The sequence below is a fragment of the Crotalus tigris genome, unplaced genomic scaffold, assembly GCF_016545835.1.
Source record: "Crotalus tigris isolate CLP2741 ecotype Arizona unplaced genomic scaffold, ASM1654583v1 scf7180000024391.5723578, whole genome shotgun sequence".
Lineage (NCBI taxonomy): Eukaryota > Metazoa > Chordata > Lepidosauria > Squamata > Viperidae > Crotalus > Crotalus tigris.
In genome coordinates this window covers 1,274,793-1,296,551 of record NW_024100561.1, presented here as the reverse complement: position 1 = coordinate 1,296,551, position 21,759 = coordinate 1,274,793, and the positions used below count along the sequence as shown (strand labels likewise).

General features: G+C 34.4%; 1 protein-coding gene across 1 annotated transcript in view; it reads right to left on the bottom strand.

The window, feature by feature from the left end:
- GABBR2 (gamma-aminobutyric acid type B receptor subunit 2) overlaps positions 1 to 21,759 on the bottom strand; it is a 342,316-nt gene that overhangs the window by 198,093 nt on the left and 122,464 nt on the right. Inside the window, exon 7 of the mRNA XM_039329325.1 lies at positions 19,924 to 20,160. Coding sequence (XP_039185259.1) covers positions 19,924 to 20,160 — 237 coding nt within the window. The remainder of the gene's footprint in view (positions 1 to 19,923; positions 20,161 to 21,759) is intronic.

Genomic DNA, 21,759 nt, shown 5'->3' with positions numbered 1-21,759 from the left:
TGTCAGTCATATTGACTTTTTTTCAACCTGGAACAGAATGAGTAGTTAAATGCGTGGCCCTCATAGCTGACAGAGAGAGAGAGAGAGAGAAGAGAAGAGAAGAGAAGAGAAGAGAAGAGAAGAGAAGAGAAGAGAAGAGAAGAGAAGAGAAGAGAGAGATTTGTGGTACATAGAGTTTTAGATACCAGTACTATATATTTTTGAACAATGCAATCACAGAACATACAGATGTATAATCTAAAACAGGGGTGTCAAACTGCCGGCCCGCGGACTGGATGCATCATAGGAAACCGTGCCCACCCCACTGCCGGCAATGGCAAAAAAGTCACAATATGTCACGATACATCATGTGACATTGCAAGTTTGACACACCTGATCTAAAAGTGTTGTCTAAAAAGACCAAGCTTTTGGAGACAAGTGCTTGAAGGATGTCCAGAAGTCATATTGATATTTAAAACTCAGAGGGATTTGGTATGAACTGCTCCTTAGGCTTATAGGTTACAGGAAGCATAGTATGAGCTGAGGTGAATCTTGTGAAAATTTTCTCTTACTTATTATCCTAAAAAATATGACTGTGCTGAACAAATGTTAGCACAGGAGCTAAATAGCTTCTGCAAAAGACCAATTCAAAGTAAAGACATTATTTACAACAATTGGGCTCAGTAATTTTAATTGAAACGTATTTGTGAAGTTGAAAAATGGTTTCTACATTTAAGCTCTGCAGTCAACCCTATCAGCTGCTTATGAAAAGTTGAATGCCTTTGAAACTTTTGGTTAAAATCTGTAACAATTGTTTGATAAGCACACTTCCTGAACAATGCATCTATTACAGTATATCATTGCTAAAAGATCAGGAATAAAGGAACTTAATTCTCATGACATCAAATTGTGTTCAGTAATCAAGTTCTACTGAGTGCATTCTTACTGTAGAAAGGTCTCCTCTAAACTTAGATTTATAAAACACTACCTGCCAAGCAACGTGGCACAAAAAACGTCAAAGTGGCCTTGATTAAGAATGATCCTGCCAGAAAATTGGATATTATAAAGATAATCAGTGCATATGCTGGTGAAAAAGCAAGAAAGAAACAAGTCTGAGTAACTGTTTACAACTCTGTTCCAACTGCTTCCACCTGCACACAGCCAGCCTTGATATTGCACAGCTCCAAGCAGTGAACATGATGGTCATAGAATGTTTGCCGGCTCTCGGGCCACAGAGCCCATTTATGTAATGTAGATGCTTTGTCCAACAGATTACACAGCTCAGATACAAAAAGAAATGAGACAGAAGAAGTCTCACCAATTTTTTGTTGCTATCTGCCTCCCTGAAAGCTAAGCCACTGTTGCTATGGTGTTAATTTTTAAAGATTTGGTCTGGCTTGCGGATTTGATATGCTGTCTAATATTATTTTACTCTGTGCATGCTTTTAGCCTCAGTTGGTTTTTAAAAATGCCCTCCAGGGCTATTTCTTTGATTTGGTAGGATCCTAATTGGATGTTATGTTGTCAATAAAATGCCTTCTGTGCATTTATTTACTAATTTGGCAAAGATACCTAATGCTCCTTCCTCCTCCTGTTTTCCCTCCAACAACAATCCTGGGAGGTGGGTTGGGCTAAGAGAGAATGACTGTCCTAAAATCATTCAACCGGCTTTCATGCTTAAGGCAGGGCTAAAACACCACCATTTTCCGATTTCTAGCCTGATGCCTTAGCCACTAGACCAGTGGTTCTCAACCTTTTTAATGCCGCAACCCCCAACTGGTCATAAGTCGAGAACGATTCAACCGGTCGTAAGTCAAGGACTACTCAACTGGTGCAGGACCATTTGCAGAATGGGACTTTTGGCGGGCTCAGCAGGGCAGAGACAGCCTGGACAATTCCTATTGGCTTTGGCAACCCCCGTGAAATGGTCATTCGACCCCAAATGGGGTCCCGACCCACAGGTTGAGAACCACTGCACTAGACCATGCTGGCTCTTGATCTTGATCTCCTTTCTTTCATTTTGTTTTCCTGGCAGGCATCCATTACACCAATTCACCCAAACCTTTGCCTCCAAATCCACAAGTCTAGATTGATTCCAGCTGCTAGGAACACATTAAAGAATGTATTCATATTTTACATACAGTGATATATCCAGTGCCTTATGGGCTAAGCTGTATGAGTCAATGTTCTAACTCCTGAACTGAACCTCAAATAGTAATATGAATGCAGTCAGCCATTACATTCTCTAGCTCAGTGGTTCTCAACCTGTGGGTCGGGACCCCATTTGGGGTCGAACGACCATTTCACGGGGGGTCACCAAACAACGCAGCCCGCCATTTTTCCCCCTTTTCCTTAGCTGTGCTACTCCCTTTTATTCTATTGGCTTTTGAAAGCCAATAGAATAGACTCTCTTGAATAGAGTCTAATTCTATTGGCTTTCAAAAGCCAATAGGAATTGTCCAGGCTGTCTCTGCCCTGCTGAGCCCCCCAAAAGTCCCATTCTGCAAATGGTGCTGCACCAGTTGAGTAGTCCTCGACTTACGACCGGTTGAGTAGTCCTCAACTTATGACCGGTTGGGGGTCGCGGCATTAAAAAGGTTGAGAACCACTGCTCTAGCTTGTCCAATATACAATATATGAACCAAGATAAAATGAAAATAAAAAGGGGGGGATATCAACCTATTAAAGATAATATAAAATTAATTTCATGTTATCTAAAGCAGCCTTTCATTACATTATATGGATACGACAATCAAATTCAATAGTCTCCAGGCAGCAAAAAATTAATATCAATTCTATCATCTTTACTTAACTCCTATAAAACAAAAGGCTAACAGCTAAGAACTTCATTTAATTCCTCTGTAATGTCGAATTTCAGAAGAAACAATAGTATCTGGACTAAATAAGCTGAGTAAAAAAATACTTGAATTGACAAGCATTCAGAAGTAAATCATGCTCACGCCTAAATGTTGGAAAAAAGTTAAAACAACTTCATCAAAATTGAACTGATATAATACCATGAAAGACCCAGTTTGTCCCTGAAACAGATTTATCCACTAATTTTAAATAGGATTACTCATAATGCTATTTTTTCTTAGGTAACAGGTTCAGCATTATATCTATGGTGTTAGATATTTGATTTATATTTTGTTTCATTAAGTGCAGGTATCTCCCAGTTAAGCAATCAATCCAGGCTACATACAGCAAGTAGAGTTTCCTGACACTTCAGGAAATAGTTGAAAGTCATAGCAAAATCACCTCAAGACTGTAAGAATTTACTATGACTGATGTATTTATACATTGCTGGAAGAATAAAAATGTGATCTCAGATAAGAAGGAAGGGCTTTGAACAAGATGACAGAATTGAAAGCTCTTACACAAAATTAAAATCACACTAGGATATACAGTATGTATGTACGTACATACGTACATACATACGTACTTATGTATGTAGTGCTTTTTTTGTAAAAAAAAAAAAAAAGTGCCAGAACTCTCACACATCATACAACAGCTTTGTCTACCCTGCAAGGTTTACTTTTGTAGTTGAAAAAAAAAAACCTTCAATTTTTAGTGTACCTAAAAGACTAAGATTTTGTTCAAGGTAAGTTAATACTATTAATGTTACCATGCACTGTGTGGCTTTAAATTACAAGAAGGCATTTTATTAATCTTTTGGGATATCTACCACTGGCATACCCATTTAGTTTAATGAGTGGAAATGTCAGCTTTCTATGTGGAACAAAATTGGCCCAATAAAACAAAATTTAGTTGCTTGTAAAAGATTGAATTAGTTTTAAGAAGTTGTCAAACAAGGTGGAAAAATTTACATTTGGAGTTTAATATGGATATTGACGGGAAACAAATTAAAGTTGAAGCTTTGTCAGTGAACAGATTACTTTTAATTTACCTTTAAGTTAAACCCAATTTAATAAATAGATCTAATTAAACCTCATACTGTAGGTCTACCTTTACATCTGACCAACACCAAATTAATATATATTATTATTATTATTAATACCTCCAAATCACAAGACATTGGCCTTATTCTTTCCCTCTGCAGTTTGAATATAAAGTATGAAAGACTAAAAAGAGATTTCCATAGACATCCCAGCCTTTGAACTACCCAAGGAACTGAAACACAAAAGTTTCGTTGTCGGGTAAGCTTCCACGCCAGCCACCTTTCTTCTCGCTTCGCCTCTTTTTAACCTCACACCCCACCTTCTGTAAGGGAAGGCAAAAGGCTCGCTCAACCTCTCGTGAAAGATGGCCTCCATGTTTATATGTCTCCCATCGCCATCATCCGCTTTCCCACCACATGGTCCGACCTAGCCAATCAAGCCACGCTCTGGCTGTGGTGCTCCGGCGCCTCATGGCTCCTCCTAGAGGAGGCAGACAGTGCCAGAGGGGACCCCACTCGCACCGTACCACCAGTGGGGCATTTTCAAAAGCAAATGAGGATAGGAAGGGAAACAATAGGAAAAGAACGCAACTCTGGAAAATCTGTCAAAAAAAGGTGCCGGAATTCTCTTCCGGTGCGTTCTATGACAAAAAAGCCCTGTATGTATGTAAATTAACATGGAGATGGAACAAATTAAAGGGTACATGATAAAGTTAGTGCAAAACATAGAAATAACCACAGTACAATAAAGGGAAGAGTTTGGAAGTTTGGAGCAATACAACTTGCTCCAAACCTGTAATTTAAGGGAAAATTGGTTTAACATATTACAGCTTGTATATAACTCTGAAAATAATTAACAAGACAGACAAATCACATAACAATGTTATGTTGAAAATGCTACAACAAATAATATTTTATCTATGCTGATCAAATAAAATGTTCAAATAAACTGGAATGTATTTATCAAAATATTAAGAAAATCCTAAAAAAATAAAAATTGAATGGAAACCATAGAAAACATAACTAAAATATCAAAATTTACTAAGATCTATGCTGGCAACTGCAAGAAAAAAATTGGCACAACTTTGAAAAAGAGCAACTTGAGGATGATATCAGAAGCGAAGAACAAAATTGCAATGGCAAAATTGATGTCTATAATTGCAGTCTAATCACATCTAAGCAACAAAGGCACCCCATATACTACAAAGCATTACAAATTTAGTCTTTGAAAATATAGCTTTTTAAAGAGAAAATTATTAAACCAATAAAAATAAAAAATGAGGGGCTTATGTAGATAAGGGAAATAATCTATCATATTTAAAGAATAAATATCTATGTTATGATTAGTGGTTGGGGATATAAGCGAAGTGAAGGAGAGAAAGTTTTTTTTTCTCTTCCCCCCCCCTCAAAACATTTATATGGCAGCCCATCTTAAGCAACTCTGGCTCAGAACAAAAGTCTATAAAGCAATCATGAACACAATAAAACAATAAAATGTATGTCTTATTTATGCTTAGTAGTTGTTTCTTTTTGTGTTATTCAACTGTTACTATCCAATGTAGATCTTTTTTCTTTGCATTGCATTATTTTAATAATAAAATATTAAATAAAACATATTTTTTAAAAATATAATAAAATATTGTATCATTAAAAATAGTAGCATTGCCAGCAACCAGTTAATTGACACTTCCTGGGAAACATCTATCCTTCAACCAAACCTATACCTGCATTCAAATTTGGTTCTGAAATTCTTTATTCCAGTCTATTTATTTATTCACTTTTCAAGACATTTAAAATATTGGTTTGATCCTGATTTAGTAATATATGTATTTAAAACAAATTAAATAAAAACTTAAATTTAAAATTTAAATTAAACCAGAGTGCCAGTGTTTTGACAAACAAAGTAACTCAGATATAATACTAACCAGCAAGAAAAATCCACATATAAACAGAAAGACACAAAAAGAAAGGAGCACTTGCCCAGCCTCATTATGATTGGAAAGAGTTTTTAGATTGAGCTACTGAATTATGATTGGAAAGAGTTTTTAGATTTAGCTACTGAATTATACTTTTGCTGCTGCAAGTATCACTAACTGAGAGATGTAGGCCATACTTTAAAACACAACAGACAATGCAGTGCCAAATACAATTAAACATACTTTTCAAAGAATACTTATTAAACTTACGTTATATTTGACTTGATACAAGGAAGAAATGCACATGAAATAAACATGCTTTTATGGATGGTTTTCTTACTTTGTAGGGAATTATAGATAAATGGGCTGCAAGTAATATTTTTTCCCTGATCTGACAGAGCTGTTTGCACAGAGATCCTTAAACAAAGCTGGAATCCCATTGATTTATTGCATGTTTATGATTTACAGTATGCTTTTGACACTAAAGAAATTGCATGGCCTCTTCTCATTAAAGTGGTTGCTTTCCTTTACCAGTATCTTCTTGAAGTGTATGTATATTCTATGAAATTATATAAATGAATTGCAGCATTTAATTCCCTCTGTTTCATTAAAAAAAATTTCCCTGCTATATAAGTCTAGTTACAATTAGAGCATTTCTCTAAGAGAAAAAGTATGTGTGTGAAGAGGAGGGGGTACTTCACCCCTGAAACAATGTCCATTGGACTTGAAATGCAGTGATGCGTGAAGAATTACAATTCACTGAGCATTAAAACTGACAACCGGAGAGCTTCTGCAGGCTAAAAAAACAACAGAAATCCAGTGGCAGTATTTTGTATATCCAAGAAACAATGCAAAGAAAGGTATTTTATTGTTTATAATAAATTCCTACTCTTTTCTTTCAGAAGATGTTGAATTTAAAGACAGTGAAGTAAAACATTACAATAGGTAGTTCATTATTAAATATATTCCACATGCTTCTTAATTATTCAATGCAGTATTTGCACCTCAACATTACTTAATATATTATTATAAATATCTTCATCAATGACTTAGATGAGGGAATTGAAGGGGAACTCATCAAATTTGCAGATGACACCAAACTGGCAGGAGTAGCTAACATCCCAGAAGACAAACTCAGGATCCAAAAAGATCTTGACAAACTAGAACAATGGGCCCTATCCAACAAAATGAGTTTCAATGTGGAGAAAAGCAAAGTTGTACATTTGGGTAGGAAAAATTAAAGGTACAAGTACAGATTGGGCAAGACCTGGCTTAAAAACAGTAACTGTGAGAGGGACCTTGGAGTCCTAGTGGATGATCACTTGACCATGAGCCAGCAGTGTGCAGCAGCAGCCAAAAAAGCTAATATAATCCTGAGTTGTATAAACAGAGGCATAGATTCAAGATCACACAAGGTATTACTACCATTTTATAAAACCCTAGTAAGACCACACCTGGAATACTGTAGACAATTTTGGTCACCGTATCACAAAAAAGATGTTGAGAGTTTGGAAAAAATTCAGAGAAGAGCAACTAAGATGATCAAAGGCCTGGGGACTAAGAACGGTTACAGGATTTGGGTTTGGCTAATCTAAAGAAAAGAAGAAACAGGGGAGACATGATAGCAGTGTTCCAGTATTTGAGAGGCTGCCACAAAGAAGTGGGGGGTCAAGTTATTCACCAAAGCACCAGAGGGCAGGACAAGAAATAATGGTTGGAAACTGATCAAAGAGAGAAGCAACCTGGAATTAAGGAGAAACTTTCTGATAGTGAGGACAATTAACCAGTGGAATAGCTTGCCTCCAGAAATTATGGACAGTCCATCACTGGAGATTTTTAAAAAGAGGCTAGACAGTCATTTGTCTGAGATGGTATAGATTCTCCTGCTTGAGCAGGGGGCTGGACTAGAAGGCCTACAAGGTCCCTTCCAGCTCTATTCTATTCTATTCTATTCTATTCTATTCTATTCTATTCTATTCTAATATAGAAAAAAAATGTAGATATTAAATTTCTTTTAGAAACAAAAGAATTTATGATTCAAAGCCAGAAAATATTATGTTCAAACCAGAAAATATAAAAATCATACATAAACAGAGAAGAAAAAAAGAACCCTGAAAACTGATGACATAAATCTTTGATACTAATGGTAAACTTTTTCCCAATTGCAGATAAGAACACCAGCTTCATTCCCTCACATACTTCTCTCCTTTTTAGAAGCTCAGTTTAGAGGGTCACATTCTTCTACTGCATGGGTGATTACAACAGTCTTAGATCAGAGTCGTCTTGAACTGTGAGATAAGTAGCATATACATTTAATAAAAATAAATAAATGTCATACCTTGCATATTTATAACAGGATCTATACTCCCTTTGGTTTGTTCAATTTCCCTTAAGACTGGAAAAAGATTGCCTTTCATTGTATACCTCCTTTTTCAGTCCCTCCTTTTTTTCTTTTCTTTCCCAACCGCTCCATGTCCTCTTCTAATTTCCTCAGCTCTTCTAGCTGCAAGGTAATCTTCAACTGGGGACATTCCTTAATCCCTGCATCTGGATAATATTCTTGTATCCAAAACCAAATAGGACCAGGTAGGAATTGTTCCATATATCCTCCATATTCTGTCCCTCTGGCTGTAACCATTTTCTAGTTAGGTCTGTTACCCTTGCTCAAAGTTCTCATAATCCTTTCTGTATCTGCTATTTATATTCCAAGAATTTCTGCTTGTAACTGTACTTCGCAACTTCATAATGATAAGAGGATCTCCTCCTTTACTTTCTTGTAATCCACCATCTTTTGAGCAAGAAGACTTGTTTACACCCTTAAAGCCTTCCCTGTCCAGCATGGGGCTAACCTAGCCACCCAATCCTCTCTCAGACATTTACATGACATTGTCACTTGTTCAAAATAGTAAAAAAATGCCTCTATGATCTCATTCTTACTAATACAGAGAGGGTTTTTTTTGTAAAGAAAAGGCTATACTAGAAATTGAACTAGAGCCAGCCAAACATGAAGAGTCTTGTCCAGTGGTCTCTATGTTCTTGAGAAGGGAAATTAGCTCTTTAAACTCTATTCTCCAACCTTCTATCTTGGTTCAACCAATGCAAACTTGCTTTCACTTTCATTTTCTTCTTCATATTCTTCCATTTGCTCTTCAACAGTCCTCTTTGCCTTTTCTTCTTCCATCCTGGTGCCTAGTGTAACGACATGTTTGTGATGCCAGGGAACTAGAACGTAGATATCAAACACTGGTTCTTGCTTAGCTTCTTATCACATACCTATTAGCATGTGCTGATCATCCTCTGCAATCCTGAATCTTACTGCTATCACCACCAATGAGGTTTCTTTGTTTTCCAAGGACTGGACACACCACAGCATAGAAGATAATGTACAAAATACTGTTATGTAGCACACACCTTCTCAACCTGAGTTAACTATACCCTCCTATGCTTTACAAGTAGTCATGTAACTAAGCCTTTGATTGTTAGCCCTGATAATAAATAAAAACCTTGAAGTCTCTAAAGAGTCCCTACAACCTTAACCTCTTTCCAAAAGTTGTTGCACTGGTTGGGATGAGGTGCTGTTTCAGTGTGGTACCTCCTTTCCTTTGCTACCCAGCTCCAGACCAAGCTCTAAGCCTAGCTCCAGGTAGGAATGACATCACAATGGGCAGTTTACTATAGCTTGTGGTCCTGCTAGCTCTCTTGCTTACTGGTAATAGTCATATATTCCAGATGTCATTTTCCACTTTCTCATTTGCTTGTTATCATCTTCTTTTTCTTTCCAAGACACCCACACTTTTGTAGAAGAAGGACCTGGGTGGGGTGAGGCTGCTTTTTCTAGAAATTTTATTTTTCTACAAAAGAATTAGAGAACTTTTACAACTTGGTATCAATGACTAAGTCTTCGGAGAAATGAAGGTCATATACAGTATTCTTTTGTGTGTGTGTAATGCCTAGCTTTTTCCTTATTTCTATTTGTAGCACTTATTTTATAGTAACATAATACATTCCATCTTCCTTGCAGTTTAAATAGCTGTCACCCGTATTTACCTTGCTTTGTCTTTTTATTCTGAAGATCCACATGCAGTGATCTTTTTCCCATACGCACAAATTGATGTATGTCTTTTGTTCTGAACAACTACAGATGGCTTCTTTGGAAGAATAGATCAAAGCAAAGCAAATAAGAAAAAATGGAATTTTTTGAATGAATGAGATATGAATGAATGAATGAATGAGATAAGTCATATAAAAGAAGTGTACTAGAAATTATAATATAGATTTCATAATGTGTCCAAAAATTACACATAAACTGATATTTTTTTTTAAAAAAAAGTAAGTAAGCTTTTGAAGATGGGGCAAAAGAATTACTTTTCTTCATGTCAATGCTTAATTTGTCACATGATTGGATGAAATCTTTTTATTTTAATTTTTTTAAAAAAATCTATATTTATTCCCCCTTTCCACCCAGCACGGGTAAGCAAAACATAACACCTGATGACTAAATCGATCCAGATCACAAAGCAAGCTGAGGATCATTTTCAGCCATGAAACCTCACTGAGTAATTTTGGTCTACCAAACTGATTTAATATGGTGATTGTAAAAGAAAAAATTGAATAAAGTGATAAATATGGGATATAAATCTGTCCAGAGTTGTGTTTGTTAAGAAGGGCATCCATATAAGTTTTTAAAATAAATAAATAAATAAATCTAACATTCTTCAGTATAAGTCTTTACTCTCTGAAAGACTCAAGTGGCTTTTTATTTCAGTTCCCCATAATCAGTGCTACAATTCATTATCTACCACATTGCAAACGGACTACAAGTTACTCAGTAAATCATTTTTTCATGCCACTGTGAACTGTAAAAACATTAGAGATCTAAAACATTTGTCAGGTCTCATTACATAGTTCTTGAGTAGTTTTCTGTTTGATGAGTTAACTAGAAAATGTTTTTCCAAACCTATCATATAAGAAGGGTGATCTATTTTCAAGAGCTATCTTTATTTATTATAGCATCTGCAGTCACTTAAGATAGCACAGAAAAAAGGGCATCCATTGGCAAAGAACAAAAGATAAAGTGAAACAAAATTTGCATAAAAATTAACCATATATATATATATTAACATTTAAAAAAATAAATAACCAGATTAGTAGACCAGCATGATACAAAGGGGTGAATCTTTATGCAAGATTGCTTCTAACCTCCAGAGCCACAGTTCTAAGTTTAAATAAGCAGATGATTGTAGTCCAAGTTTGATTTTAAGGATAGCCAACCAGACAAGGGAAAAACCAGACAAGGATGTGTGAGAGAATCATGAGGACAAGGCAAGGATTAAATATATATTTTAGTTTATGTATATTTTGCCTCCCCTCCCCCTCTCCAAGTGAGTGTATGTATGTGTTTTGGTGTCATGCACATTTTGCCTGGTCTACGAGTATGTGTGTTTGTAGGTAGAAAATATATATAAAACTTGGCTGGATTTTTAGGGGACATAAGTTTTATCATTTTACCTTAATATTTGGTATCTGATGAACACAAATATATGAGGTAGAAAATTTGGAGTCCAGATTCCACTTTTGATTTGCACCAGATTTCTTCTCAACTTACTCATAGGTTTGCTTGCTAAAAAAGGGATGCTGAAGCATAACATCATTAAAGGAAAAGATTGGTACTGAACCCCCAGGGTTGCCTTTGTACAGAAGATATGATCAAAGCAGTTTGCTTTCTTTGTCACTTTGTTCTTAGAAAAATGGATATTCCCTTACTTGCTATCCCATCAGCTCCACAGTTATAAGCATTTTATAAATGGGCAACCCTCCTCATGGCACTCAAAACAACACACTGAAGAGCCAAAGCTTTTGAGGAATCCAACTTTAGACTCAAAGGCTGCAAACCTACTTACTGCCTTAGAAAAAGCTCTACTGAGTGCAATCCTTCAGTTCTGAATAGAGATATACAGAATATATGTTTTTTTCATAAAACCTGAGGCTGCAGTAAAAATGTGCAGCTGCAGTAAAAATAACCATCAAGGCAAATTCCATTCAAGGACAAGAAATCCAAATAAAACTTTCAGGGTATCAATGTTTTTTATGGTAAGATCATAATTGGAACACTGTACAATTCTGGTTGCTACTTCTTTGAAAGAACACAATAGAGATGGTAAATATGCAAATATAACATTATGGTAAAAATTAATGTTATAAATAGTTTGTCCCCAGATTCAGGCTTCCTCATCTACCGCAACTAACTGGAATGCAAAATTACTGGAAAACCAATTAAGAATGTATGAATAATTAAAGATAGATTCAGGTCCCAATCTAACATTTTTTAGGTACTGATTCAGAGTCATACACTGCTGTCAGTCTCAGCAGCATCAACATTAAAAATTCCAATTGTTTAGAGGATAAGTTAGAAACCAAACATTAAAGAGGAGAGATGTAAAAATAGACACCAAAACTCACCATCTAGCTGGTCTATCTGCTACAGCACATTGACACCTAATAACAGATTGCAGGCAGTATAACTAATGTATTTAAAACATCACTCACTACTAGGAAAGATAAATAGACTTAATATATGTGGTCTAAACCAGAAGGGATTCATGTTTCAAAAGAAACAGTTTTAACTGAGATCACCAAATGCAGAAAGACAAACACTTTATCTGCATATCATCATCTACTGACCCCATCTACACGTTATGTTGCATTATATGACCATATATACATCCTACAAGATACAGAGAATACCATATGGAAAATGTGGGGCCCCAAAGATATAAGCAAATAAACATGTATCTGCTTCCATACTCATACTACTGTTATACTTGTCCCCACTGTTCCAACTATTCTAAGTAAAGTCACTGAGAAGAAGAAGCATTGTTCTATTCATGGCAATCTACTTGCACAATGTTTTCAGATTGCTGGAAACCAGTGATTTAAAATACAGTTTGCTGGATCAAACTGTAGTTTAATGGCCAAAAGCTCTAGTCCAGTTTAACATGCAGCACCTGGCAAATGTAATTTATTGAAGTAGTATGATTTTCTGGACAAGAATGTTTGCATTACTTTACACATATGGTCTTCCATTTACTACTTGTTTATACATCCCAATGCTTAAGCAAAAACAAAAGAGAATCAAAAGTTTGTAATACAGTCTTTCCAATTTATATCAATTCAGGTAGCTGGTAGAAATTTAAATAGTATATGTCTTACTATACAAATTGAAGGAAATTTTTAAAATCCTTATTTTTGCAAAACTAGCATTTCATGCATAGAACAAGGATTTTTGTATGGATTTACTAACTGGAAAATTTGAATATTTTAATTATTACATTGATCTAGCTGGCAGTACCCGGTATATTTTAGCTGATTTTGGAAAACTAAACAGGGTATTAGATAGGAAAGAAACATTTTGGAAAAAGGCAATGGTAACCACTTCTAAATTCATAAAACTCAAAGATGTCACCAAAGATTGAGCTGAACTCAAGAAAAAAATTGCATTACATTGGTATAAACATTTTCTTCTAATGTTTGTTTTTAAAGCAGAACTCTTAAGGTAGCTTAATAAAACTTTCATAAAATTAATGAATCTTAACTACATCATACCAGAACTAGACAAATAACAACAACTGTAAAACAGGAATACTAAATTATTCTGGATACAATATGAAAATAATACCTAAAGCTTATTTTAATAAGCATTTAAAATGTAAGAATTGTTCCTGATAGTTTTTAGAACTGTAATTTAATGAAATCTATGACAAATATTACATTTTAATTGTGTTTTTAAAAACTTTCTAGCTTCTTTCTACCCAACAAAGTACTCAAATAAACTAATTCCTTTGAACAAAATTAAATAATAGGCATTTGTGGTAAATTAAATCAAAATGGGCCACTTTGGAACCTCTGAAATATGGTCACATTCAAGTAAGCTGTCCTTAAAATTTTGAACTTCTTTTGGAAAGTCATTCCTACTCTTATTTTTTTAAATTAAGAGTTAAGTAATTCCTGAATATTTCTAAACAAACATTCTCCCTAGTGGAAGTTGTCATGCATGGAAAGAGAGAGGCAAAACGCAGTTTTGTAACTAGTAGGAAAGTAGAGCTTCCAACTGGAAATAATTTACTAGGCTTTTTCCATCGCAGTGCAAAGATGGCTTAAGTAACTTACCATGAACTGAAATTTTCAGTACAGCTCTCTAATGGATCTACCATAAATTTCAAATAGAATTTCATTTACTTGAGGTAGACAAGAATCAAAATCCTCCATAAATCTTTAGTTCCTAATTTATTTCTCTGGAACTCCCATACATTACAAATGGCAGTGGAAGGGCAAAGGGAAGGGGAGAAAATCCGTTATTATTTGATATAATGCTGGAGTGAGGAGAAGGGAAAGTATTGGATTTAGTGAATGACATTTCTATCTGAAATCAGAGTTTTGCCTTTACATTTAGATCAGGACTGGTTGCCTCACCCACAGTGTGATGAAAATCATTAAGAGAGAATTCCTAGTTTCACCGTTTCTCGTATCTTATTGCTGCCTTGTGTCTCATCCTCAACAAAGGTACTGTATAATATTTTGTGAGTTGTCTCAGCAACTCAGTGAGAAAACCAGTAAATTAGCCTCTGTAGTTTCGCTTCAATCCTTTTTTTCTTCAAACCACATGAAGGATAGGGGATGTTTAATATGACATTGCCATAGAGATTCCTTGAGGATCAGGGTTGTCCTCAAAACAAATGTCATCACAGTCTGTCTATAAATGAACACACTAACAACCGTTGTTCAAAAAATCAGTTTTTAAAGAAGTATGGCTTGAAATCCCTTGCTATGATTATTTTTATTCATTCATTCATTCATTCATTCATTCAATTTCTATAGCTGTCCATCTCAGCCAGGTGACTTTGGGCTGCTTACAATTCTAATTTATGATAATGTCTCATTTTATCTAGTCTAGTTTTCTGATAAATTTATTCCATTCCAGTGAAAATCCAAAAAGTTTTGGGTTTAAAAAAACTTTTAAAACTCCTACTCTAATTTCTTTGTAGTCTCCAGTCAATTAATCAATGTCAACACTATATTCTTTGTCAACTTGCATTTTTGCAACTCACCTCCTCAGAAGGATCAATGATTGTTAACTACAAAAGTTACAAAAAAATCAACTTGGTGATTCATTATCCTTAATGGGGGAACTCAGCTAGAACATAAAGCACACCTTGTTTATTTGAAGTATCAAAGCAGTTTCTAAATCTTTTCTTTTTCTGTATATTCCTTGTAAAAAAAAAAAAGTATTGAAGCCTAAGAGAAGAACATGGAAGGATGGGACTTTCCTCCCACTTCAACTAGCCTACCAAGAATTGTGTTAACACTTTGATGTGAGTCATGGGAAGAAATCAACATTCTGATTGTACTTTGTGCAACCAACATTTTATAACTATGGAACTATTACTGAATCTCTTTTTCAAACGTGAAAAATTCCATACCACAGATACAAGTACAAATGAATGTATTCAGTAATAAAAGCAATCCTAATTAATCTCTAAAACTGAATTTAAAATATTTTTCATTAACAGAATGGATGCATACATGAAGCTGAACACAGAATATATCATATTTAATGTTGCAATTCTATTGATGGAATGGCATCTGCTATTAGAAGATTTTTCCTACATCAGCATCCTCTAAGCAGTTTTACTTATATGTTAAGCCAGTGCTGGCTTAACTGCCATTTATGCCCATTCAAATGCATTAATTTATCTTATAAATTAATCTCTTCCCAAATCACTTTCCTTTTCCCCTTCGTCATCTCCTATTTATTTTGTTATCACAATAATGATTATCATGATAATTACTGCATACTATGTGATATGTAATATGTAATAGTATCATACTAAGACTGAGATAATACAAGTAGCTTTACTTCCAGGCCTGAAGTTAGGTTATTTGTTGATCCCCTGGTGGTTTGCTTTTGAAACCTATGATTTGCAGAAGGAATACAAGTTTTTTTTTCTGTTTTTTTAAATTGTGCAAGCTACCCAGAGTTATTTGAGAGTCAAGTGGTCTTCCAGATTTAACAAACTAACAAAGTTGCTTTTACTAAAGAACCACTTAATGTTCCTGAAGGTACTGCTTTTCTGAATTTAAAATCATAGTTCTATTTTGTATTTGATATCTTCATTTATTCCCTACAATATTGATCATGGCAATATTCAAGGTCATTGACACGATTTAACATCTAGCACACAATATATATTAATATTCACAAAGTGTGCTAGCAAACACCTTACTTTAATTAACACTTTCCTCATTTCATTTTATCTTTTAAAACAATTTCTGTCTTTCAGCTAGACATTTAATTTTCTTTTCAATCCTAAGGCAATGGAATTCCTAAAGCAATTGTTTAGTCAGTCTGTGTTCTCAAGAACAGAGATATTCTAAATTTTTCTTTTAGAAAACACAACTGTTATTTGTAATGGATTTTACTGTGGTTGTTAATCCATCCACTCAGGCCAGAAGGCATTCAAAGTGGCTAACAACAATTTTAACATCATATAGGACAGTGGTGAACCTATGGCACGCGTGCCAGAGGGGGCACTCAGAGCCCTCTCTGTGGGCACACGCACCTCGCTCTTTGGCTAAGTTTTTGCAGGAAAAAGCCATTTCTCAAGCTCCTTCCTAGCCAAAACAAGCCTCCAGAGCGAGTGCGCTGTTTTCAGCTTTGAATTATATCAAATCTGACACTAGAAACAGATTAACAGATGACCTGAGTGCTGCATGTGTTTAAGCCAAGGTTAGACAAATTATCAGAATGCATACAACAGCAAAAATCACATTAATTGTTCAAAAGCATGCCAAATGCAAACTTTTACCTTTCAGTAAATAGTTGTTTATATCATTGAAAGCTTTGTTATTGTGTTTTTCTTTTAAGACAAAAGATATTAATGTATGAATTGTTTTTTTTTAAAACTAAAACCTCAGTATTCAGATTAAATTGCCATGTTGATACTTGGCGATAAATAAGTAGGTTTTGGGTTGCAGTTTGGGCACTCGGTCGCTAAAAGGTTCACCATCACTGATATAGGATTTTCATAAAATTGATAAAATTATCAGTGGGCTAATGATTGTTAAATGATAATTTCATCACAACCTGGCTTGAAAAATTTGTTCCATATTCATAACAAAGGTTTATATGCAGTAGTTAATAAATTAAAGGTGTTTTCTGAAATATTATACCAGAATATAAAGACATGAAAGCCAAGGTTATGTGCATCTTAATTTTAAACTCCAGTGGTCCAAGGAATAAAAAACTACTTCTCAATACATTCAAATTTGTTTATAGTAATCATTACATTCTACTTCTGAATATCATTAATTGTGATTTAGTAAGCAGGTTCTACAAGAAATATGCCCAACAAAAAATATTACAAGTGTCTTTTAGTCATATCTTTTGTAACTGCTACTTTGCAAGTAAGATTATGGTGTATATACCAGACAAAAACTGTTTGTTATTGAACTAAGATATGTAAGTAAATATTTCAATCTATGTCATGAATTGCACACTAACAAACCAATGTTTGCACTAAATGTATTCAAAATGGCAACATATACTCAATGGTTTTGCAGCCAATCCTAGCTCTCTAAGAAATGGGCCCATATGAGTTAACACACGTTTATTAAACATGAAAAGTATTAATAGTTATTTCTTTCTGTTCTACAGATGGTATTATCTTAGGCATAGCCTGTTTCTGTTATTTTAGGCATGAGTTTCTTAAAGCTTTTGATGCACTCTAATGCAATAAGGATTTCTTTATGGGTTCTGCAGAATATTTTTTCCCCACGATTACACAAGCCATTGCCAGGCTAATAGCTTTTCATTCATTAACAAAACACACAGAAAAGGCATAGTGGATGCATAAAACATTTCAATATTCCTAATAGTTCTTGAACTTCAGGCAATCCTTGAGCACTGAAATATAAAATGTTTGGTTAGCAAATGATTTAACAGAAAAGACTGTTGCAGTGCTCAGACAGACAGATCAAGGAATTACTTTACGGTTAGAAAAGTCTCACCATAAATGGGAAAATACGTAAAGTTACCAGATGTTCTTATTTTAAATCATATCATTTATGTTCAGTGTGTGTGAAACAGGATTAATCTGCTGCTCCCCATACAAGATTGTTACCAGATTGTGAGAAAGAAGAGAAGAAATTTAAGTTTTAGCACAGAATAGTTCAACATGCTAAAAGTGAACAGCATTTTTAGATAAATATATTTTTAGCAATAGAATTGCTAGTACTTGCCATGAGTTCAGATTATTTTTACAGTATTATAAACATTTGGGGGGGATATTTTGATTTGTGCTGATCTTTCTGATAATGACAACCTGTCTAAATAGTCTCTCTAGTAAATCTCATATTATAATGTCTAAATTAAACAGAATGATGGGAGAATCTGAGAATAGTTAAGAATTTGGAAGTCTCATTTTGCCAGATGGAGTAGGCAGAAATTGTAGTATGTAGTATATCTACCTTTTAGAGTAGCTAATTCCAGTATCCAGAATTTCAGCACTCTTGAACTGTATTTTCAACTATAAGCAAAACATTGGTAGACGATCCCTACCTATTTCCAAATTCAAACTACAGAGAAAAACAGGAATCCTCTTATAGCTACTATCACAGCTATGGCAGACAAACAGAATTGAGGGATACTTGTTAAGTATTTATGGTTGATTGCACAGTCAGCCAGATGTTTAGACTGGATCTGGTACCTCCCGAATCTTTCCCAAGGACCAGGGATAGGCAAATTTTGTTGTTTGACAGAGTTAAAATTATTGTCACAGGATGTAAGATGTTCCAAATAAAGCTGACTTTTGCAACTAAATGATGGTGATTTTGTCAATGCTGAGGGTACTTTTATTATTACTTGCAATAATTATTTGCGGTTTATCAAATTTCATATTTATTAGGATTAATTCCTAATTAAGTCTTGGAAGTTCATCTTTTGTATTATAGTTTGCCATGCCGCATCTACTGTTAGCTGCCCTATGCTTCTACAGGAAACACAGCTTGACAATTATTCAAAATATCCTATTCTGAATATACTAGATATACTAAACATATAGATAGATTTATAGATATAAATATAGACATATTTCTTAGGTCAAGCATTTCTGGAAACCCTCTGCTGCTGTATGTGAGCAAAAAGGTATCTCTACAGATGTTCTTTGTATACCAGATAAAAAGCCAGGATGAAAAAATTGCTCTGAATTATTCTTTATCTCCTTGTAGTCTACAAAAGATTTCTTGCACAGTTTAAAACAGATCCATTTCCTGACTGACCTTTACAAGGCACCAAACTGGGAAACCCATAAAATATTTACATCTCTTCTGCTTCAGAAGCTTATTATGTATCATAAACACTGTTCATATTTAACTTTCCTTTTGGCTAGCTCTATAAAATATAATTCTTCTGTAAACTAAATGGCCTGCTTAAAAAAACCCAACAAAAATGGAATACGGTAGATTCAAATGTGCAGAGCTAAGGATATTTTACCTTAAGACAGTTAAATTTAGCCATATCAATTTGGCTGCAGGTTTTTCACTTCCTTACTTAATCTTCATTAATGTTTTACATTTGTGATCATATATACAACTAGAAATAAATCTAATAATGGTGAAACAGGACTGGAAAGGAATGGAACCAGAATTAACTGTAACTATTTGTAAAGTATTTATGCCCCTGCTGATACCAAGAGTTACTTGTTAAGGTGGGTGACTATATACAATTCTTAAGTAAATGTATAAGACTCAGGGATGAATATAGAATTACCTGAAAGAGAATTTACAAAAGCACAAAAACACTCCATTATCTGTCTATCTATCTATATTTCCACAATGAACTTCTCAGGGAAGTTCCAAGTTTTTCCTGCTTATTCATCAGTCCAATCTTCTTATTGGCACTGCTGCAATCTTAAAATCTCAATTCAAATTCAGGTTCCAAGCTTTTAAACTGTTCCTTCCTGCTAGAGAACATCACCATACAGTAAATGGGCTGTTTGCCTTTTAATAAATATATCAGTTATTGTTGAGAAAAAGTAAAGTTATGAACTTCAAGTAAAAGAAATTAGGAAAGCTTACCGTTACACCAAAGAAGCTGGTTTGATTCATTGCATCCAAGAAAATCTTTCCAAGTTCTTTGTTGGTGTAGTTAAAGTCTTCAATTTTTTGGTTTCTGTTTGTGGCATTAAGAATCTTCATTGCCTGCTGCAGTGTTTTGGCAATTACCCATATTCCATCATAAGCAAAGCCATGGAACTTACTTGGCTCAACATTTCCACGCCTTTGATCATATTCTTCTTCATATTGCTGTGGCGTCTATAGAAAGAATGTGAAAAGGGATTCACTTTTAGTATGCTAAAAGTCTATACATTGTATTGAGTCTAAAAGTGAAACTCCAATTAAAATTTTTGTAAGTTCTTTGAAGTTATATGAATCTCAAGAAAGATAATTAAGAGGGGAAATGCAAGGCAGGTGGAAATGCAATATTTAATTATTTATACAAATGCACTATTTTATTATTTATATAGTACCATAAAAAGCATACACATTATAAATAGTTACACTGCAAACTTAACAGAGGGGCTAAAATATACAAGAGAAAGGGATGGAACTGGGGAAGTACATGTGTGCATTTCAGTTAAATTTAGTTATATTACATTGGAATTAAAAGGGTGAGTTTTGCATAAGATACTTTTAAGTATTTTTCACTAGTGCCAGAAAACAGGGTACTTTTCTCTTTGCCCAGGATTCAATTCATAACTAAGCATTTCTATTATGCATGAGTACATTTTCCCATAGTAATATTCAACAATTATATTTTTAAGATTTTTTTTTTGTTTTTTTTTAAGCTGGTAAAGCATACCTGTCTGAATTAGGACAAATTTACACAATCAAATATTCCATATTTATTTAAAATAGTCAGCTACTCATGCAATTCAAGTGTCTAATTTTCTCCTTATCACTTGTATAAAATGAAAATGTTTTCAGAGTTGGTTTAGACATTATATCTCATGGAACAGTTGTACAGTAATCCATGAGATCAAACTGCAGTAAACAATGTGCTGCAAATAATGTAATAAAAAGTAGTAGTATAAATGAGCCAAGATTGATATTTTGGCTTTCTTCCTTTTCAGCATTATCACAGAATTTTTTGTGATTGCTTTTAACCTTAAATGTATCCCAAATTACACAGAGAAGGAATTATACATTCCAGAAATTAAAGGAAGCCTGAAAAAGAAATTCAAAATAGCCATAGCTTGATTTTTCTTAATATTAAGTTGGGACTGGGAGAAATTTAGAAAGATTTTAAAGAGAATGTTATTACAATCTACAACAGTAGTTCCCAATCTTTTCTATACCCCGCACCTCTAGAACAGTTCTGATATATTCTCGCACCCCTTACAAAAGTTCAAAATAACGGCAACAAATTATGCATATACACTATAATTTTGAAAACCCAAGTTTTCACACCCCTGGTTGGGAACCCCTGCTCTACAACAATAGAGTAATAGTTCTGGAATCTCTGTGGTGTACACATATGGACCTGGGATACTTCAAACAGAGGAGACTATGTTACACTGGATTCTATAACTGTTAGAAAGCAGCAATCTTCTCAGATAAGTTGGCAATCAGCATATCTAAATTCTTTGTTATAGACAGGAGCTGTTGACAGGGGGACCATCTTCTCCTTGAAAGAATGATAACCCTAAGGATCCTATTACAGTGACTACAGTAAAAAGTAAATTGCATTGTTCATAATCCAAATTAAAAATTTTCTCCAACTATAGGTCTGCACAATTGTAAGCTATTCTATCTGCTGTTGGGTGATTTTACACAATTTATTGAGTCCTTACTTTCCTGGGCTTTATATTTTTACTTATGTTTTCTAGAGGTTAGTTGAAGGAGGAGATTTCT